General features: G+C 47.4%; 1 protein-coding gene and 1 pseudogene across 1 annotated transcript in view; both read right to left on the bottom strand.

Annotated features, from left to right (window-relative positions):
* fhit (fragile histidine triad diadenosine triphosphatase) overlaps positions 1 to 23,430 on the bottom strand; it is a 473,490-nt gene that overhangs the window by 3,992 nt on the left and 446,068 nt on the right. Inside the window, exon 7 of the mRNA XM_056274400.1 lies at positions 6,598 to 6,717. Coding sequence (XP_056130375.1) covers positions 6,610 to 6,717 — 108 coding nt within the window. The 3' untranslated portion in view covers positions 6,598 to 6,609. The remainder of the gene's footprint in view (positions 1 to 6,597; positions 6,718 to 23,430) is intronic.
* Positions 475 to 6,072, bottom strand: LOC130132420 (uncharacterized; annotated as a pseudogene).

Below are 23,430 nucleotides of genomic sequence, written 5' to 3'. Positions count from 1 at the left end.
CTGATCAAACATGTGGAACAGGGGGACCGGTGGAGGCTATAAATGTATATCAAAAATGCTGCGCACTTGTCAGGAGTTATTAAAAGTGGTTCTTGAAAATTAATAAAGATGTCCTTTGCAGGTGGAGAATCTGAATTCCACTTGCAGATTAATTCTATCCATGACACATTGGCATACAAATTGCATGTGTTGTCTGCCAACCCTGCCGACAGCACAGGTTAAAAAAAAATCAATATTCTCTAAAGAATGACCACTTTTGTCTGCCTTTGGGCTTACATGAAAATAAACATCTGTGCAAGCACATCTGCTGATGCTTCTGGGCACATCTTCAGTGATATTCCTGGAATCAGGTGTTTCAGGTCTTCCAACATCATCTACCCTCATCAATGTGACCCAGCTGAGGCTGATCCGACCCCAGCTTGTGTCCAGATGGCTAGCTAGCTACTTTGGCCCCCATGACTCTCCTCCCTTGAGTCACAGCCAGCTTGAAGCTCTTTCTTCCCCTTCGGTGATGTTGTGGATGGCTCTTCTCTTCCTCACTCCCCTGATGCCCAAAATACTGAACGCTTTGAAGAGGGATCGGGTTGCAAAGCGCCTGCATTTGACCTCTATCTAGAGACATCTTGCTCTACAACCAGCTTACCAACAGTCGCTGACCAGTCCCGTGTACTTGGCAAGCTTCCTCTCTAAAGCCTCTTCCAAGTGTTATCACTTGGAAGTGTTATTGGTCTTCCCAGGGGACTGTTAGCTCTAGCAAGACTTTTTGTCTGGTGGTCTTGGACAGGACAGCGATATCTGGTCTCAAAGTGTTGGTCATGAAGTGGTCGAGGAACTTGAATTGCTGCTCGAGGTCCACTAACACCTGCCAGTCCCTTGCAGAGGCCAGGATGCTTGCAGATGTTTTAGGCAGAGGGTCTTGGCTGCTCCGCAGCTCTGATGAAAGTGATGGCATGCTTGGAAGGGCGGGCACGCTTGGCCCACTCAACTCCGGCGCTGATGGCTATAGTGAAAACCTTCAAGACCTGATTGTGCCTCCATCGGTATTGTCCATCTGCCAGTGCCTTTGAGCATCAGCTTAGGATGTGCTCCAGGGTTCCACGTGTGGAGTACAGTGGGCACCCTGGTGTCTCCACCTTGTCCTATGTTGTGGAGGTTCAATTGCCTGGAAAGCACATCATACACTGCCTGGAGGAGGAACTTGATCTGGTGTGGCTCAGCTTTCCACAGCTCAACCCATGTCACCTTCCTCTCAACTACATTCTTCCATCTCGTCCAGGCACTCTGTTGCCTCATTCCCACCATCCTGCAGGATCTCTCCTTGTTGACCGCTGCTCTCACCTTCTCTTGGACTAGGTGATGCTTTTCCTTGCCTTTGGTGGTGTTTATGTGGGGAGTTGAAAAGGATCCCAGTCCAGCTCTGCCTCGACTCACCACTCCCACCAACCTGTTGTGATGCAGCCTCGATTCTGCTTGCAGAACAGCTTCTTCTACCCTCCACTTCCTGCCAGTCCTCATCTTGATCCCAGCTTTGGCCACCTTTGGATTGCTTGACCCTCTGTACTGCAATACTTCTCTGCCTCCCGTCACCTTGAACTCCTCTTCCAAGGACTTGAATGGCAGTTGAAGCTTGGCGGTATGCCCATAGAGAGTGATGCTACTCAGGCTCCTCAGAAGTCCCAGGCATATTCTGAGGTGGCTGCTGACCTTCCTCTCCAAGGTCTCCACTGTCGAGATCGGCACTTTGTAGATGAGAAGTGGCCACAAGATACTTGGAAGAATGCTATGCTGGTACAAACATGCATTAAACTCCCCGGGTAGGTCTGACTGGTTCATTGCTTTCAGCCAGGCACGTAGCCAGGTAGGTGGTTTTCGTGTCTGAACCCCCCCCGAAACCCCACGGCCCGTCTGAAATGGCACCAATAATTATTTAGTTATCGTTTTGATTATTTGTCACCGCCCCTCTAGCCTACTCATACACTGCATCTATTGTGACTGACAGGCGTTAAACCTGTCAGTTAATTTGTTTCCAAACATGATGTATCTTATTGGTCTGTTTCATAAAACAAATAAAATCACAGGCTTTTGATTGGCTCAGGGGTCTGACGAGTCAGCTAAGCAACCTGCCACTGGTTAAATGGTCGATCTATAGTTTGCTTTTCAAAAGCAATGGAGCCGCCGAAAGCTACCTGTAAATCGGGCAAGAGCAGTAAAGTTAATATTCGTAAAATCAGTGATTTTTTTGTTTCAACGTGTCCCGACTCAAAAAAGAAAAACAAGAACATTACAGATGATCTGGTCACTAACGTTACCGATTTTCCGGAGCAAGTGTTAGCAGATCCACTGCCCTCCTCCTCGGAGACGGAGCCAGAGTTAGCAGACCCGCCGTCCTCTACCTCGGAAACGTTTTCACACGACTTTGTGGATTATATTGGTGGGAAAATATCAGACGAACAGAGAAGAGAAATATACTCACTGGACTGGACGGCCAATAGCGGACAAACATTCCCTACAAAACTAGGAGGTAAACTACGTTTCCAACGTCATTGGATTGACCAGTGTAGCTGGCTAGTATACTCAACAAGGGCCGACGGTTGTTTTTGTAAGCACTGTGTTGCGTTTGCAGTCGAGCATGTGGGCAAGGGAGGGCACAGAAAAGCTGGCAAGCTAATTAATGTCCACTTCTCAGACTGGAAACATGCTTTAGAGACGTTCAAAGACCATGCACAAAAGGCATATAACAAGGATGCATGTTTGAAAGCGGACAATTTCCAAATGGTTCTCAACAATAAAATGGATGCAATTTCACTGAGGCTAGATTCTGAGAGAAAAAAGCGAGCCCAAGAAAACAGAGAAAAACTCAAAAGTATCATTGCAACGTTGATTTTTTGCGGTCGCCAAGAACTCGCCCTCAGAGGTGATATTGATTCAGGACCAGTGACATTGAATGAGCCAACTCACAATGACGGAAATTTCAGGGCTTTACTCAGGTTTAGGGCGACATCTGGCGACACAGTACTGTTACAACATTTGAGTGAATGTGCAGCAAACGCTAGCTACTGCAGTCCTGATGTACAAAATGAAATAATCAGCATAATTGGAGATGTCATAACAAACAAACTGGTGCAGAAAGTAAACTCCGCGCAGTGTTTCGCTGTGTTGGCAGATGAAATGAAAGATGTTTCAGGGCGGGAGCAGCTTTCTGTCTGTGTCAGATACGTGAACCAGCATGACAGCCAATATAGCATCAGAGAGGAGTTTTTGTCCTTTGTTGATATCGAGAAGTTAACCGGGGAGGCAATCGCCAATTCAATCGAAAGTCAGTTGACAAATGCAGGCGTTGATTTACAGTTTTTACGTGGCCAGGGATACGATGGCGCATCTGCCATGAGTGTCCGTTTAAATGGTACCCAAGCTAAAATCAAAGAGAAGCACAAGCAAGCAGTTTATGTGCACTGTGCCAGCCACAGTTTGAATTTGGTCCTAAACAAGTGCTGCACTGTACAAATGGTGCGAAATTGCTTTGGAATTGTCTTGGAAATCTGCACTTTTTTCCATGATTCGGCTTTGCGGTCTGCCAGTCTGCGACACGAGACGGAGCGTCTTTTACCCCACTGCAAGAAAACGCGACTGACGAAGTTGTGTGAAACGAGATGGGTCGAACGCCACGACGCAATATTTACATTCAACGAGCTTTTAGACCCTGTGCGATCCAGCCTGCAGAAAATCAGTGAAACCTTCACAGGGGACACATCTGTCAAAGCCACTCAGCTCTTTAATTCAATTGACAATACAGAATTAATGCTGTCCATGAATGTGAGTGAGAAGATGCTTGCAAAAACCTACCACCTGTCCACCTTCCTTCAGAAGGAAAATTGTGACTTGGTGAGTTGCGTTTCAGCTGCTGATGCTGTTATTAAGCAGGTAGATGAGATGAGGGCTAACTCTGAGATGGAGTTCAGGCAGATTTCCCAAAAGACCTCTTCCCAAGCAGCCAAGTATGGGGTTGAATTTCGACCACGAAGAGGCATGGACTGCAATGAGGATCCATTGAAGGCCTGTGAAAATCACTACCGGCAAAAGCTTTTCATAGTCATGCTTGACTTTTATTCATCACAGATGAAGGAACGCTTCAGCAAACACAGAAATGTGATCTCCAACCTCTACTCCTTACTGCCATCTAAGGTCAGCATGCTGAACGACAGCTCAGCTCAAGCGCTCTCCAACCTGTATCCTGATGAAGTGTCACCGCATCTGGAAGTTGGAAAGTCAGAAATTGACACCTGGCGGGATAAATGGAAAGATGCAACTTATGTTCCACAAAATGCCATTGAGGCATTAAATGCCTGTAACAGTGAGTTGTTTCCAAGCATCTTCAAGCTTCTCCGCGTTTTGACCACGCTTCCTGTCACCAGTGCCCATGTCGAGAGAAGTTTTTCCCGTCTGGGGAGGATCAAGGACAAAATGCGCAGTACAATGACAGAAAGACGGCTTAATGGACTGACATTGCTCTCAGAGCACAGAGACATTGTGGTGACGCCGGAAGAGGTACTGGACATCTTTTGCAGACAAAAAAGACGATTGGACCTGCTTTTATAAGGTAAGACCCACTTTTATTTATTAATGCATTGATGATTATCTATGGGCCATTAATACGTTGACATTTACCGTACGGTTGGGTATTAGGCTATAATATACAGTGTGGGAATTTTATTTACCAGTAGCTTTCGGCAGTGTTGCCCGACCCCCCTCAAAATATGTTTCTGGCTACGGGCCTGCTTTCAGCCAGTGGTCCAACTCATTGTAGGTAGATTGGATGGATGATGCATCCCTCAAGGTGCTGTCAAACACCTTGCCTAAACTCTTGACAGGCTTCTCTGATGGTTGGCATGGTTGTGTCTGCAACAGTGAACCAGAACTTGTTGACCACACTTCCTCTTCTCAGCACCATCAGCTTCTCAAGCCCCTGCAGGATCCACCTACAGCCTGGAACGGACTCTGTGGTGACAGTAAGGCCATCCATAAATGCCAACACAGGTGGCTGGCATTCTGAAGATTTCATCTTGGACCCTCTCCATTCTGGTTCTGCAGACTTTGTGAGGATGCACATGGCCAGAGAGAAAAGGATCACAGAGATAGTGCACCCTGTGGTTATCCTGATCTCGATATTGTGCCAGCCTGACGTAACTGCTCTGGAAGAGGCTCTCATCCTGAAGTTGCTGTAGTAGTCAGCGATGAGGTCTCTGATTCTGATGGGGGCATGATGTTTTATCATTGTGAGCTGCACCAGCCTCTGTGGTAGAGAGCCATAAGCATTTGCAAGATCGAGCCACAGTACTGAGAGATTGACCTTGTTCTCTCTTGCCTCCCTGATCAGCTGTGGTACCACATTGGTGTGCTCCAAGCATCCTGGCATTCCCAAGGTACCACCTTTCTGCACTGATGTGTCAATGAAGCTGTTCTTTGAAAGGAAGGCGCACAGCCTGTTGGAGACAACACTGAAGATCTTGGCCTATCACACAACAGGGAGATGATGCTGAATTGGCCTATCTGCTTGGAATTCTCCTCCTTTGGGATGCAAACTCCTTCTGCCACTCTCCACTTTTCTGGTATCCTGCCCCAGAAAAGCTGGATCTTGCAGAGGCACAGGAGGAGTTTAGGGCAGTTCTTGCAGACTTTGTATGACGTGCCACTACTTCTTGAAGTAGAACTTACTCGCACTTTGCAGGCAACGTCTCAAACTGCATGCCTGGATCAGGACAATCTATCAGAGTGCTCCATTCACCCAACTCCTGCTCTTGCTGGGTTGCTGTACATCTGCTTCAGATGGTGGTCTATCTCCTCCTGATAACAGGTGAGCTTGCCACACCGCGTCTGCTCAAGAAGCTCCTTGGTGAAATTGAAGGGGTTGTCGATGAATGCAGCACGCCTTTGGACTTTTTCATGGTGGTGGCTACAGTACCCTTCTACCTGATGGAGCTCCCTGATCTTCTTCCTTAAGATGTACATCGACTGAGCCAGGCCTAAGCAATCCTCTTCTCCCGACTGCTTGTACTGGTGCGTTAGGGTCTTCATCTCCTACCTGATATTGTGGCTCCTCACCTCTCTGTGGTTCTTTCAGTAGGCTCCTTTGGCACCTTTCTTCTCCTCTTCTTCAAACCATTCAGCTGCAATGCTCACAGTGATTGTTGTCATGGGTTTAAGTTTCCTGTTGACATTTCCCCTCACCATTGCCTCTAGAATTTTGGCCCACATCACTGTCAAATTGGTTACACTGTGATGCCATGTTAGCCGCTGGCTAACATTAAGAGATGCTAATAATTTTCCAACTCTGGCAAACAATTTAAAACATTTAAAATGTGCTAAAATTTAAGGATACGCCAGATGGAAGACAAATACTCCCAAAACATCATTAAAGCATAAAACAAAAATGTCATCTAAACAGTAGCTTAAATATCTGTCATATGCATGATGAAAATCACTTAAAAATATTTGGATGGCCTGATCATTTTTTTCTGTATTTATAACTGTTCAGTATATATTAGATATAATTTTCATAGAATCATCCAGTTTTTGAAAATACCCAGTACTTTTTTTTACCAGCTGGATTTGTTAAGTTGAGTTGAGTTGTTTTCTCAATTCTGTAGCTTCTGCAGCCATTTCCGCCTCTGTTCTCCATTTGGAAGGTTCATCCTCTTCTTCACGATCATGCTTCTGAAGCTGCACAAAGAAACAGTATAGTCTTAGAACAAAAGTTTTTCTTTTTTCCCATCATATGAGGTCTGCTGATTACATCAAATATCAGGATGTCTACCAATTAAATGATGATGAGCTTCATTCAATGTTGAGTTTCCTTTAGCATTAGCATAAAATTTAGGTCTCCATGTACCAACCACCCACTTAACAATCATCAACAATTCTCCAAAGGGTGAAGTACCAAAATGAAAATAGCCACTAGGGAGAAGATGGGATCAGCCCAAAAAGACTCTCTTCTTATTGCCTGCCAGTCAAATGCAACAGGCTATAATGTTGTAACTAGCTTGATTTTCATGTCCGCTATATGCAGTGAAATTAATTTACAATGGCTTGATTTGGTCTTTGGGGTTAATCTCATTGCCATAGCCTAGAAATGGGATGAATAACCATTTTGAAAGTTGAGTCTGCCATGGTTAGACAATGTGTCAATAGACCAGATAAGGTTTGTAAGCTATTTTGTGAGAGAAAAGTAGAAAGAAATATAGGAAAATTATAGTTGTCCTACACTTCAGCATATAGCACAAGAGTTTCTGCATTGTTTTGTGAGGAGATTTTGTGATAATAAATATTTGTGCTTGATTGTCAATGATGAGGAAACCAAATTTTCTTTTATGGTCTATCTGTGGAATACATCTGATGTGTACAATTTTTCTATTTCTGTCATGACCAATATTGATTTTTTTTTTTTTATACCCAGGACTACCCTCTAGCAGAAAATGAAATACCTGCCGCTGGTCATTACTGGTACTTCAGTGCAGCATTATGGGCGCCCAACAGAGGTGAATGGGTGCCGCTGTTGGAAGTGGTACCCTCCAGGTTTTAATTACAGTTCCCTGACTTAGGTACTTTATTTAGCTTTGATAATCCCTTAATGTTGGGGTTATTTTCGTGCTTTTTCATAAAACATAAAAGCTGGACAGGAGTAAAGACCTTTAAGAAAGAAGGGGAAAACAATAGCCTTAACACTGCCTCTCATTTTCTTTTTCGCTAATAATAAATGGATGTGATACCTGAAACAGAAGAATTCTGTTCTTCAGAGAATGCAAACATGAGGGAAACGTTACAGTCCACTGATGACAAATGTAGTAAATCAAGATATAGAGACATAATCTGACAAATACTGACATCAGCTTTAAACCACAATTTAAACCATTTGAACACATAAGAGGAAAATATATTTCATCAAACAAATACCCCACCCTCCAGATAGGGCAGCGGACAAACTAAAGTTGAAAGATGACAATTTTTTGATAGTCACCAGGAGTTTGACTCAGTCAGTAGAGGTGGATACACATCTCACGGAAATACAAACGTTGTGACCCTCAAATCTTCATAAAAGCACATTTTCAACAGCTTGAAGAGTATGGGTAAAATGCAACAATCAGTTAGACAATGTCAAATATGAGCTGAGAACATGACATGAAATGCAATGGTTTAACTGCTAGACTAAAATCATATGACAAATGGTACAATTTTGGTGCATTTTTTATGCCCTCATGATGTTGAGTTTTTTTTTTCTTCTTGAATGTCATTGAAAGTGGTTGCAAACTGCTAAATTCTCTAGTGACACCCAAACCAAACAGATGGCTCATGTTGTTTGCGAATGCAGTTAACATATTAAAACAAAACAAAACAATAATATATATATATATATATATATATATATATATATATATATATATATATATATATATAAAACTTTGTTAAAAGAAACACTCAACAGTAGGGAACGTGGTCAACAAATGAGCAAAATAATCCAGTGATTCAAGTAAATTCTTTGAGACAGTACGAGCCTGTTTCATGCCATAAGCTATATATATATTAAACATATATGTATATAATATATAATAATAGAAATAGAAATGAAGTGAAAAAGTGTCCCTGATATAATAGATTTTTATGTTTTTCTGCAGTTCCCCCACACTAGTTTAGAAGTTAAAGCAGGGGGTTATTACTTCAATAACGTTGCCTTGCTCCAACACTGACGACACTGTTCTGTTCTATCAGTGACATTTTTGTGCCATGCACTACAAGATATGACCCTGGCTGGAAATACTTGTCAGATCAGGCCTTAACTGGAAATGTGCCCCTGTCATATGACCACAACGGTATAGGGATGGCAGATGGGGTTGTGGGGTGAATGCATGTCTCAGATGGGCCGGTGGGACATCTAGCCGCCCCCCTTCTCAGTTGGTATGCAGGATGGCTTGGCTAGGAGGCCTGCTCTGCTCAAACCCAAATCCCGGCTTCATCCCCGAATGTCACACCAAGTTACGATCTGCACATCCATCCCCCCGCCCCGAGGGTGTCTTAAGACTCGCCAAAAACATGTCATCTGTACTGGTTGTTGTTGTTGTTTGTATTGATAGTGATGGTGATGATGATGTGTCTGGGCTGGGGGGGATAGATGGGGGTTATATATAAAATGAACTGGGTTGAAATTCAACTCTCGGCGACTTCAATGGATGAGGATAAAGGAGCCTTCAAAACCAAACATTAACAAACAAAACAAAAAAAAAGAGAAAAATGTTTACACTAATAGCCAACAAAACAAACAAATTTATACAGAATAGGCAAATCTATCTGTATAACGTTTTTGCATGACATGGCTTTACCCCATATTCATTTGAATTGAAAATTTACCAACAACAATTTGCATGGAATAGTACTGAAGATACAAATCCCTCTTGAATTACAGTTCTGGTCCGAGGCTAAAAATAACAAAAAATAGCTGGTAGAAAAAAACAAAACAAAACAAAACAATAGTATTCAGAAGTTTAAGTGGGTCCAGAGTAAACGCTGCAATGTGCATACTCTTGTGATGTGTTGACAAACTGAAGCTCATCAGGGATTAATCAAGTGTGCGTTGTCTGTATTGTGATACCCAGTGCTCCTTCACAAACGGTGGAGCAAAAACAGTGATATGGTAGTTTGTAATCATGATTGTACCTCTTTGGGGAAACACGGTTACTAGCAAAACAAGCACAAGCAAAACATGTACAGATCTCCACTGTTTGTTGTTTTTTTTTCACGCCTTTCCAACGTGCCACACCATCTTGGTCTACCCCATCAGTTATTTTATCCTGTACATGTTCAAAAAGAAAAGATTGCATTTGGTATACAGCAGGCTTACCGCTTATGTGTACAGTTTCTGTGTGTGTGCGTGCATGCGTATGATGCTGCAGCATGCATAGAGTTTTGAATATCAAGTCCAGGATGTGTGTGTGCGCGAGTATGTATGATGTTGCAGCATACAGTGAGATTTGAATATCAAATCTAGGACGTATAGGATGTGTGTGTGCAGCACAGAGAGAAGAGGAGAGGGGTTGGGGGGGGGGGGCATACACAGGCTGAGAAAGAGCCAGAAAAAGGCAGAAGGAACAAGAAAGGGAGACAAAGAGGGAGGGCCTGTCGGACTTCTGTGTCTGAGAAAAATCATATCTTATCCCCTGGCGTTCTCCCTGCTGGCTGTGCTGATGTCCAAAGTGCATTGGTGTGTGTTTGTGAGTGTTAAAACTCTTTAGTGCAGCCCCAGTGCTTAGTTGCGGTAATACCACTGTACACACAGGAGCGCTACTCGCTCTGTCAGTGATGAGCATGCCAATGAATACTAATGGCCCGCATGTGTCTTCATTTCCCTGCGACCGCAGCACACACCTGGGAAACGGCGGTGGCTGCAGCTCCTTGGTGCGGTGCACCGAGGCTAACATATCACCGAGCCTACATCTGCTGGACCGAGGCTAACATATCACCGAGCCTACATCTGCTGGACCGAGGCTTACATATCACCGAGCCTAAATCTGCTGGACCGAGGCTAACATATCACCGAGCCTACATCTGCTGGACCGAGGCTAACACATCACCGAGCCTACATCTGCTGGACCAAGGCTCACATATCACCGAGCCTACATCTGCTGGACCGAGGCTAACACATCACCGAGCCTACATCTGCTGGACCAAGGCTAACATATCACCGAGCCTACATCTGCTGGACCGAGGCTAACACATCACCGAGCCTACATCTGCTGGACCGAGGCTCACATATCACCGAGCCTACATCTGCTGGACCGAGGCTAACACATCACCGAGCCTACATCTGCTGGACCGAGGCTAACATATCACCGAGCCTACATCTGCTGGACCGAGGCTAACATATCACCGAGCCTACATCTGCTGGACCGAGGCTAACATATCACCGAGCCTACATCTGCTGGACCGAGGCTAACATATCACCGAGCCTATATCTTCTGGACCAAGAGTTGTCAAGCTCTATCATGTCACACATAACATTTACCTCCCTTACATGTTTTATTATATCCCCCCCCAGGGAAATCCACAAAATACCTTTTTTCTGTTGTTTTTGTTTATGCTAATTTAGTTGAACTGTGATAATGAGACTTTTTTGGGCGGGGGGGTTCTCCCGGCCCCCCCCCCCCATCTAGAACATGGACGTGGTAGAATGCTGCTGGTGAACTGGCCAGCTAGCCTGGTTAGCTTAACTTGGCTGTTTCTAGTGATTTCATGCATTTGTGAGATCAGCCAGTTAGGATGGAGGATTCTATTTCCTCCTTGATTAGCCAATCAGGAAGCGGTGGGGTTTGTGCGAGAGCAAGTTTGCCAGTTTTGAGGTCGTAAGCCCTCAGCACTGCCACAAATGTTACAGTATTTCCCAGCAGGTTGTGTGTTTAACCAACAACTACCAATATCCGCTCTGACTCCAATTACTAAATCAACAATTGCTCCCATGGTGATCCATCCTTCTGTGCAGGAGAAGGTAGACGGTCACATGATCATGACAGCTTTTCCACAGTGGTTGCCATCGCCATAGTATTTTATCAATGAATTCAGATTACCGTGTTAAAAGAGTTTGTTCTGATCTTGTCCTTTCTTCCCTCTGACACATAAGTAGAGGCATGCGTTGCTGCGTGCTTGACTGACATCTCGGAGTGGATGACAACAAACCACCTGAAGCTCAATCTGGACAAGACAGAACTGATGCTCCTCCGGGTGAAAGGTTGCCCGCACCGAGACCTGGCCATTACCATTGAAAACACCATGGTGATGCCAACTCGGACTGCGAGGAGTCTGGGTGTGATCCCGGACGGCCAACTGTCGTTTGCTGCAAACGTTGCATCGGTTGCTCGCTCCTGCAGATTTCTCCTCTATAACATCAGGAGGATTCGCCCATTCCTCACCGACGAGACAGCACAGGTGCTCATCCAGGCTCTGGTCATCTCCCGGCTGGACTACGGTAACTCCCTCCTTGCTGGTGCCCCGGCGTCGGCCATCAGACCTCTGGAGCTTGTTCAGAAAGCTGCAGCTCGTCTGGTGTTCAATCGCCCTAAGTTCTCCCACACAACTCCCCCTTCTCATGTCCCTACACTGGCTCCCAGTAGCTGCTCGCATCCAGTTTAAGACTCTGGTGCTAGCCTACAGGGCAGCGAAAGGAACAGCTCCTTCCTATCTCTAGGCCATGGTCAAGCCCTACACCCCCGCCCGACCACTTCGCTCTGCTGCCTCGGGACGCCTGGTTGCCCCGTAGCTCAGAGACCCCTGCTGCCGATCAACCCAGTCACGGCTCTTTTCTGTCCTGGCCCCACAGTGGTGGAATGAACTCCCCACTTATATGTCAGGACAGCGGAGTTGCTGCCCATCTTTCGGCACAGGTTGAAAACTCACCTCTTCAAGAACTACTACCCTGTTACTTGCTCTTAGCACTTATTGTATTCACTCATTTAAAAAGCAAAAAAAATCTCTTTCTTGCGCTTTTACTTTAGCTCTGGTTTTGCTCTTAGATGATTGTTTAGAGAGAAGATGCACTTATGACCTCTGATGACTAGTAGTTCTCCTGATTTCCTATGTTAAATGCACTTATTGTAAGTCGCTTTGGATAAAAACGTCAGCTAAATGACTGTAATGTAATGTAAAGATGTTGCATATTGCAATGATCTTGAATTTTACGAATATGGGCTTATTGGCCCTTAATATTAACAATGATATTGCTCCAAAGGACTGGTCTGGGTGTTTTCAGGCTAAAGGAGGCTAAGAGGAAAAACATGCGGTCTTGCAGCTTTGCTAAGTTGCTTGAATGTAGACAGCTAAAAAAGAAAAGAAAAAAGGAAAACAACTGTTCTCACTTTGCTTCACGCAACTGTATATTTTTTATGTCTTATGACAGGAATATTGCAACAACCTTGGTTTAAAAGGTGATAACAACTGACACAGGGTAAGAACTAGACCCAGATGACATATTCTAGAAAGAAAACTAACCGTCTACAATGTAAGTGGTTGTCGGTAATTTAAGCATGTGAAAGAATAAATTTACTGCAAAAGTGTTGAATAGTAGGGGCGTCCGGGTGGCATGATGGTCTGTTCCATTGCCTGCCAATACGGGGATCGTTGGTTCGAATCCCCATGTTACCTCCAGCTTGGTCGGCTATCCTTACAGACACAATTGGCCATGTCCGCGGGTAGGAAGCCGGATGTGGGTATGTGTCCTGGTCGCTGCACTAGCACCTCCTCTGGTCAGTTGGGGCGCCTGTTCTGGGGGGAGGGGAAACTGGGGGGAATAGTGTGATCCTCCCACGCGCTACGTCCCCCTGGCAAAACTCCTCACTGTCGGGTGAAAAGAAGCGGCTGGCGACTCCACATGTATCGGAGGAGGCATGTGGTAGTCTGCAGCCCTCCCCGGATCGGCAGAGGGGGTGGAGCAGCGACTGGGATGGCTCGGAAGAGTGGGGTAATTGGACGGGTACAATTGTGGAGAAAAAGGGGACCCCTCCCCCCAAATAAAAAGTAGTATTGAATGGTGTGACGTAAACACAATATGACCCAACAGGCCAACAGTAGCCACACAAAATGTGCATGGGGGAGGGAGAGGAGAGATACACCTATGTACTGTCAGGAATTCTTTAACATTTACAGAGGTATGTTTATCGAGAAAGAGAAAACACCTTGAAGCAAACATTATTGGAAACGGTTGTTCTCATTTAGCTGAATATTGTGCACCAAACTCTTAACAGTAGTAGGGCATCTGCATTGAGAGTCACTGTTTTAGAATATGCTGCAGCAGAGCACACAGCTCTTCCAGCACACACCTATTAAACTGGGGCAGGAAATAGTGGGAAGAAGAAAAAGAGCTTTATTAACCCCTGGCAACCCTACATTCTACTGTGGCGACTGGGTGCCGGACAACACACAAGCCTCCACCCCCATACGTCAGGCGGAATGTGCTTTCATTAAACAACGACCCCTGTGTGACCGAGGGGTTGCCCCAACTTCAAAGTCATCCTCATCCTCAGAGAAGATAAGAAGCCTTCCATAGGTGCACATATAGATCTAAATGGAGCCATCTTATGGAAGAACAGCTTTGGCAGTAATCTTAAATGAGACAAGGCCAGGTTACGATCCTCATCTGTCTATCAAACTAAGTAAGGCTGACGCAAATTTAATTGCCAGGCATACGTTATTAAACACTTTAACAAAGCAGCGAAATACACCATCACAGCACAGGCTATGTAATCTTAGATCAGACTGAAACAACAGCAAATTTCCTGACGTGCCCACATAAACTCTGTAGCTATAAAACACTTAACACTGTCTTTGAAATAAGACGTGAAATACAAGAAATGGGCTTGCCACTCACATCACAACACATGTAATTGTTATTATTTGGCTTACAAGGTCACACCCTATACAATGGCTCTTATCATTAAGGGTCTGAGCAGCAAATCTGATGAAGTAGTATCTCACTAGGAACAAACAAGTATGCTTTCCATATTTTATGAGGTGTGTCCAATAGGTGGCGCTATAACAAAATATCTCCATAACTCATAAACCATTTGCTTAGGAGCACGTTTGTTAGGGTTTGTGGAAGACCCCAAGCGCACGACACCAGACAGAGATGGGGTTAGCCGAAAAACTGGCGTACTTTATTCAAACATAGGAAGGCAATGAGCAACAAGGAAAAAACGGAAAGTCCAAGGGGGAAAAAAACTCGCGGGTAATCCAAACGGGAACGAGGCAGGATACTTCCACGGGGAAACTTTGCAAGGGAAAAACATGAACCAAGGGCTGGGATGAGTTCGTAGAGAAAAGGACCGTGAGAGGAGGATCGCTGCTACTGTGGGGAGGTTAAAACACGAACTGACAACGAGCACGTGGAAGGCCACCAAACTTAAGCCCGGCCCTGACGAGCCGATTGGCTGCCGGCGTGGGGTGGGCGGGCCACGGCGCGGGGTGGGCGAGCCATAACAGTACCCCCCCCCTCCACGGGAGCAACCAGGCGACTTGCCCGGCTTGTCGGGATGGGAATGATGGAACTCAGTGAGCAGCCCAGGGTCCAGGATGAGCTGGCGGGAGATCCAGCTATGTTCCTCCGGACCGTAGCCCTCCCAGTCCACCAAATACTGGAACCCCTCCTCGGCGCTGGACGTCCAGCGGCCGGCGGACCTTCACCTGGGGTGCCCATCCATGATCTCAGGGGGAGGCGGAGCCGGGGCCGGAGGCATCAGAGGACTGTGGGAGACAGGCTTAACCCAAGACACATGAAACACGGGATGAGTCTTCAAGGAAGCCGGAAGCTTAAGACTCACCGCCGCGGGGCTGAGAACCTTCCTGATCTCAAAGGGGCCGACAAACCGGGGGTTCAGCTTCTTCGCGGTGGACTGAAGCGGGAGATCCTTCGAGGACAGCCACACCCTTTGGCCTGGTTGGTACGTAGGTGCTGGGGACCGGCGTCGGTTGGCTCCCCGACTGGTGCGCTCAGCTGCCCGGAGCAGAGCGGCTCTGGTCACCTCCCAGACGCGACGACACCGGTTCAGATCGGCCTGCATGGAGGGAACCGCCACTTCCGACTCCTGCGCAGCAAAGAGAGGCGGCTGGTAGCCCAGGGACACCTCAAAAGGTGAGAGGCCGGTGGCAGAGCTGACCAGGGAGTTGATGGCATACTCGACCCAGGGGAGGAACCGGCTCCAGGAGCTGGGCTTCTTGGCGGCCACGCACCGGAGGGCAGACTCCACGCTCTGGTTCATCCTCTCTGTCTGTCCGTTAGTCTGTGGGTGATAGCCAGAGGAGAGACTAACAGAGGCACCCAACCCCTTACAAAAGGCCCGCCATACCTGGGAGACGAACTGGGGCCCTCGGTCCGAGACGACGTCCAGGGGAAGGCCGTGGAGACGGAACACGTGGCTCGTCAGGAGGTCCGCCGTCTCAGAAGCCGATGGGAGTCTGGGGAAGGCCAGCAGGTGCACTCCCTTACTGAAGCGGTCCACCACTGTCAGGATCACAGTGTTACCCTGGGAGGGCGGCAGTCCGGAGACAAAATCCAACGCCACATGGGACCAGGGCCGGCTTGGAGTTGGGAGGGGCTGCAGCAGACCCGCGGGTGCCTGGTGAGAGGCCTTGCTGCGAGCACAGACGGAGCAGGCTCCTACGAAGTCCCTGACGTCGTTCCTCATGGTGGGCCACCAGAAACGCCGAGCCAGAAAGGTGAAGGTGCGGTGGACACCCGGATGGCAAGCAAACTGACTGGCATGGCCCCACTGGAGAACCTGGGGCCGGACTGCGTCCGCAACGAATAGGCGGCGTGGAGGGACGTGGCTTGGGGCGGGATGGGAGCGCAACGCCTGCCTGACCACGGTCTCGATGCCCCAGGTAACCACGCTAACCACCCTGGCCTCAGGAAGGATGGGAGTCGGCTCCTCTGTCTGGCTCCCTCCTCGGGTGTTGTCGGGACAGGGAGTCTGCCTTCGTGTTGCGGGACCCGGGGCGATAAGTCAGCGTGATGTCAAACTGACTGAGGAAGCTGGCCCACCGTGCCTGCCGACCATTGAGGCGCTTGGTTGCCCGGATGAAAGTCAAGTTCTTATGATCCGTCCAGATGGTGAACGGCTGTTCCGCCCCCTCCAGCCAATGGCGCCACTCCTCCAGAGCAGCCACCACTGCCAGCAGCTCCCGGTTCCCGACATCGTAGTTCTCCTCAGCGGGGAGGAACCGGCGAGAGAAGAAGGCGCATGGGTGGACCTTCTGGTCAGACGCTGACCGCTGGGAGAGGACAGCCCCCAACCCGGTGTCCGAAGCGTCCACCTCTATGATGAACTGCCTCTTGGGGTCGGGGTGGAGCAGGACCGGGGCGCTGGTGAACCTCTCCTTGAGGGACTGGAACGCAGTGCGGGCAGCCAGGGACCAGATGAACGGCTGGGAGGGGGAAGTCAGCCTGGTGAGAGGTTCTGCCACGCAGCTGTAGTTCCGGATGAACCTTCGATAGAAGTTCGCAAACCCGAGGAAGCTCTGTAATTCCTTCCGTGATGTGGGATCGGGCCAGTCCACCACAGCCCGGATCTTGCGGGGGTCGGCCCGGGTCTGTCCCCTCTCAACGACGAAGCCCAGGTAGTCAACAGAAGGGGAATGGAACCGGCCCTTCTCTGCCTTGACGAAGAGCCGGTTCTGGAGGAGACGTTCGAGTACCCGGCGGACATGCTGGACATGTTCCTCGAGGGTCCTGGAGAAGATGAGGATGTCATCGAGGTACACCACCACAAACTCGTCGAGCATGTCGCGGAGAATGTCATTCATGAGAGCCTGGAATACCGCCGGGGCGTTGGTGAGGCCGAACGGCATGACCAGGTACTCATAATGACCCCGGGGCGTCTTAAAGGCTGTCTTCCACTCGTCCCCCTTCCGGATCCGGACCAGATGATAGGCACACCGGAGGTCCAGCTTAGTGAAGACTGTAGCCTGGGTGAGGGGCTCAAGGGTGGAACTCATGAGAGGAAGGGGGTACTTGTTCTTGACGGTTATCTCATTGAGTTGGCGATAGTCAATGCAGGGTCGGAGGCCCCCGTCCTTCTTCACGAAAAAGAATCCAGCTGCCACCTGGGAGGACGAGGGCCGAATGAGCCCCGCTACCAAGGACTTGGAGATGTACTCGTCCATCACAGCTTTCTCGGGGATGGTCAGACTGTACAGACGACTGCTAGGAAGAGGTGCCCCAGAGTGGAGGTCGATGAGGAGGAAGAGATTGGGCCCAGGTCTTGCTAAAAACCTCACCTAACTCATGGTACTCAGGGGGAACAGAGGAGAGGTCGGGAGGCGGGGTACTAGGGGCACGTCGGGGGGGATGGGGCAGGAGCAGCCTGGAGACATTGGGCATGACAGGAGGAGCTCCACTCCATGATGGTACCGGAGGCCCAGGCGATGTGTGGCTCATGCTGCACGAACCAGGGGCGCCCTAGGATCACAGGGACTAACGGGGACTGGATGATGTAGAACCGAAGTCTCTCCACATGGTTACCTGCTATGGTGAGAGAGACAGGGTGGGTGTGTTGGGTGACGCTGGCCTGGCAGCGCTCGTCCAGCGCGAAGGCCTCCATGGGCTTCTCTAGCGGGATGTTAGCCTTGGCCGCAAACTCCGAGTCCAGGAAACACTCATCAGCCCCCGAGTCGAGGAGTGCACCCACCGTGAGCCACTGGTCAGCCCAGGCCAGGGTAACGCTAACTAGATGGTTCTGTGGGGCAGGACGGTGGGAACAGGAAAGTCGGCTCACTAGGATCTCCCGGAGCTCCAGTGAGCCTAGTGTTTTGGCCGAGTGGGGCAGCCACTGATCAGATGTCTCTTCTGGCCACAGTAGAGGCATTGACCCACCTTGAACCGGGCCTCCCGTTCGGCCGGACTAAGGTGCGTGCACCCCAGCTGCATAGGTTCCTCCCCCGTCATGGTCTGGGGTGCGGGGGGAGAAACGGCCACAGGGAAAGTGGGGTGAACGGGAGTAGGGATCCTGTTAGGAGTGCTGGACGACTGGGGAATGGAGGGGGATCCACGCAGGGCTCGCTCGCGCCTCCTCTCCCAGAGGCGTCCGTCGATGCGGATGGCGAGCTTGATCAGGTCCTCGAGGGAGGTGGGCTCCTCCCGGGTGGCTAGCTGGTCCTTGACAGCCTCGCTGAGACCTCTCCGGAAGGTGACCCGAAGTGACTGGTCGTTCCAGCCGCTCTCAGCTGCAGCCAGCCTGAACTCCACCGAGTAGTCTGTGACACTGCCACTGCCCTGTTGGATACTGCTCAGCCGAGCACCAGGGTCCTGGCCACCGACTGGATGGTGGAAAACCTTCCGTAGTTCCGCCTCAAAGGCGTCGTAGGTGAGGCAGAAACTGGCCTTCATGGACCAGGAAGCAGTGGCCCACTGAGCTGCTCGGCCTGTGAGCAGGTTGGTCACGTAAGCGACCCGGGCAGCATCAGACGTGAACATGCTGGGTTGGTGCAGGAAGACCAGCTCACACTGCATGATGAACGTGGCACAGGTCTCAAAGTCGCCATCAAACGGTCATGGGCTGGAGAGGCAGGGCTCCCGGGGAACTGGATTTAGCCCCACAGGGTTAACCGGGGCCACGGGCCAGGGGGCGGGTTACCCACGACTCCAGGGGCAGGCTGGCTCGGCGGCTGGATGGTGAGAGCCGCTGTGATGGTTTGCAACTGCCGCAGGATCTCTGCTTGTTGGCTCGCCAACGCCGCCTGCTCCCTCGTTAGGTTACCCACACAGGCCTGGAGGGGCGGGACCCAAGTCTGAAGATCTCTCACCGCGGCGGAGGCTGCCTCTAGCTGCTGGGTATGGGAGTTAGTCAGGCGGATCTGTTCGATGAGGGCCGCTCGAAGCGGGCTGGCCAGTACGCTCTCCGTGTCGGCTGGGGTCGTCATGGTCAGTTCGTACTGTTAGGGTTTGTGGAAGACCCCAAGCGCACGACACCAGACAGAGATGGAGTTAGCCGAAAAACTGGTGTACTTTATTCAAACATAGGAAGGCAATGAGCAACAAGGAAAAAACGGAAAGTCCAAGGGAGAAAAAAACTCGCGGGTAATCCAAACGGGAACGAGGCAGGATACTTCCACGGGGAAACTTTGCAAGGGAAAAACATGAACCAAGGGCTGGGATGAGTTCGTAGAGAAAAGGACCGTGGGAGAAGAGTAGCCGCTACTGCGGGTGCGGGGAGGTTACAACACGAACTGACAACGGGCACGTGGGAGGCCACCAAACTTAAGCCCAGCCCTGATGACTAAGCCCGGCCCTGACGAGCCGATTGGCTGCCGGCGTGGGGTGGGCGAGCCATAACAACGTTGTTCAAACTCGTTGGGCTGTGTCTTGGTCAGCTATACAAATAAAAGGCTAAATGCAAATCCCCCTAATATATCTTGAAAGAAATGTTCTTCACAATTAATACCACTAATTGCTGTGAAATACTATGACTGGTAACAATACTGCTATGCATTTACAGATATATAAGGGCCACCATTTCTTTAGCTTCCATTGTACCTTTTTCTAAAACACTACTCCATCTATTGCTTTGACAGTATTTTAATAAGTATTCCACGAGAACACCACTTCTTCAACAATTTTACCAATAAAATAATACTTTTTGATGAAGCACACTTACTCAATTCACTTACTAGTGGTCCTTGAAAGCTATTTCACAATAATCACTTAATATTTTCCAATAAAAACTGCTGAAGGGGAATGCTATATTGGGCTAAAATATGAAATCCTCTATTGCAGCACATTTCCAGCTTGTCCAAAGGAATTGAATCGAGTGCAACTGGACTTGGTATATATCCGTGAAATATATATATCACGGTATATATACCAAGTCCAGTTGCACTCGATTCAATTCCTTTGGATAACCATGACCTGGATGAATGAGAACATTCACAGACATTTCCAGCTTGAGGCGAAGGAGATCCCCCAAGAACATCTCTGTCTGATGTTGAAGCAGAGGAGGTGGTACGAAGGTTAAATCTTGCTGACCGTCAGTGTCTGCTTAAGTCCACTGTGCAGTAGCCAAGAGTGAAGGCAACAGAAATGGACAGTGTCCTTGTTTTTTTTCAAGCATTATTATTTATACGTTACATTATGGATAACAGTTGCTGAAGTGCTTACTCACAGAAAGTTGGATCAGTTCATCTGGACACAACATTTATTGAGAGAGAAAAGTTTCATCACTCATCTAATGCCCCTTTTCCACTACATGGTACTGGCTCAACTGGACTTTTTCCATTGTCCATTACTGGAAAGTACCGGCATTTTGGTAACTTACCACTTTTCTGGTGCCACCTTTGTCGAGGTTCCAAAAAACTGGAGCGGGTACCAAAATCAATGCAGACCGGCTACACTAAGGGGGTACTGTTACAGTAATGGAAAACGACACTCCGCGAGTTGAGCCGGTACCATGTAGTGGAAAAGGGGCATAAGTGACCTCTTCAGTCTAAACTGACTGCAGGTATCCCCACCCTTATAAACAATATAGTGGCATAACAACAGAAACCAACGATCAGTTTCATAGGCAAATTGCCGTGACTATTAACTAGAGGTACAACGGCCATGAGTACTATTCACAGAGGATTTGGGAATGTTTGCAGTCACAGCATTGTAAGATGGCGACAGATGTCCTCTCAATATTATTTAAAGGGCCAGGGCACTGTTGAAATAGCATACATTTAACATATAACAAGGTGATGTTAAATGTATGCTATTTCAGCAGTAACCTGGCCCTTTAAATGCTTTTTCAAAACAAGCCCCAACCCCTAACCCATTGACTGTAATGTTTTCTACCCCACCATTGGTTGCTGTGCATCGTAACTACCTACCCTATTGGTTGTAATATTTCAAATGTTTTCTATCCTCTCATTAGTTGCTGTCACCGAAATTAGGGGCGTGACACGGGGCAACATAATAGCTATTAACTGTGTGCATATATATATATGTAGCAGTGTGAATAGGAAGAGCTTGAATGCTTTTTCAAAACAAGCCCCAACCTCCTTTTCCCAAAACCACCGACATCACGGTGGTTTTGGGAAAAGACGACACATTAAGTAGTATCTTTCCTTGCTTTGCCACGGATTGCTAATTGAAGCTAGCCAACACAACACAAGTTCCTGGACTGTGGTCCTAACTGAGTGCATATACTCATGTCATATGCTGTTGAACACCTATGAGAGACTTGTTAGCCTGCATCCAAGTAAAGTGCCATCAACACACGTATGGACTGTTTGACACACATTTTCGAACAAAACTATGGACTGTGGAATAGTCAATGGACCTTGAGAGGTTAATGGACTTAAAAAGAAACGAAAATGGGTATTCACCCAGTATGAGAATGTATGAAAAGAGTTCCAGTCTGTAAAGTTTCACTTACAAACAAGAGAATGTGCTAAGAGTTCCAGTTTGTAAAATTGCATTTAAACTCGACACAGTAAAGGACTTAATGATAGATATTAGAATCCCCAATTCTGACTTGCACTACAGGTTATGGGTCAGTGTTTTTGTAAAGTGCTTTGAGTGGCTGTTGCAGAAAAGCGCTATATAAAATGTAACTTGATTGACTGATTGAATATGTGCATTTCAGCTCATATAGGTCCCACATAATGTCATGCAGTCTGACCCTTAAACAGCACATTATCATGTGTGCATGTGCACACATGATAATGTGTGCCAACACCCACATGCACCCATATTAGACAGATGTGCATTAATTAGACCAATGCATGAAAAAATATGTACTGTAGTTTTTCACCCTGCATCTTATACACACACACACACACACACACACACACACACACACACACATATATATAAATATATATATATATATATATATATATATGCATACATAAGTGTTTACCACAAAAGCCCTTTAACAGCCTCAGTTTTATCAGCCATGTGCTCAGTTGTTTTGCTGAGAAAGCTGAATATGAGGGCACAAGGGGTTACATTGTTCTGAAAATCTACCTTAACCTATGCCACTTCAAATTTGCATAATAATATCAACTATTTCACAGTCAGGGCTTATACGGTTGAAGTGCTACTTAGGAAAATGTGGGTGTATGGGTTATATGTCCTTCAGTCAACAGCTTTGTGAATTCCAGGCATGTTTTAATTATTTATACACTTCGCACTCTTATTTTCTCTGGGATACACAAGCGTTGGCCCTAATATTAGAAAACTTGCAATTAAGAACAGATAAATCTACTTGTTGTGTTGATTTGATCCCGGTGACATTGATGCATGGCAGTCCAACAGCGGCACGGATGACAAAGTGTTCAAATGCACCGCAGTCATCTAAGATAATTTCCGCGCTATCCCAGGTAGCCAACAGCCTTGTTAATAATGTACTGTGACAACACACAACTAAAGAGCTTTACCCTTGGCAATTATTGATGGGAATTACTACAAAGTGACCTCTAATAGACCACAAAAGCCATGTTTAGCACAAGTTACTGTGATGATAAAGAGCTGCTGTTAAAGTTGACATTCCAGCTTAACGTGATGTTAATTTTTACAATGACATGCTTGAATAACTGTCATGATCGCAATGTGGGATAAACACCAGATGTCTGGACAGATGACTTGTTTTTTTTTTTCCTCCCAAGAAAGATAACAGTGTGAAGATGTGGCTATATGTGAGTCACTGCCACATGTTTTTGCACCTACTGTGGCTCAAATGATGCCCACCAGGATAGTAAAGGTCCCTGTGATAACTAAATAAATAAATATACTATAAATGTAATTATAATATATTAAATAAATATATTAAATCTATAAATAAATACATATACTAGTAAATATACTAAATAATAAATATACTTAATAAATAATACTAAATATACTAGTAACTATACTGTAGCCTGTAAATG

Source organism: Lampris incognitus, chromosome 2, assembly GCF_029633865.1.
Source record: "Lampris incognitus isolate fLamInc1 chromosome 2, fLamInc1.hap2, whole genome shotgun sequence".
NCBI lineage: Eukaryota > Metazoa > Chordata > Actinopteri > Lampriformes > Lampridae > Lampris > Lampris incognitus.
This window is presented reverse-complemented; position numbering and strand designations above follow the sequence as displayed.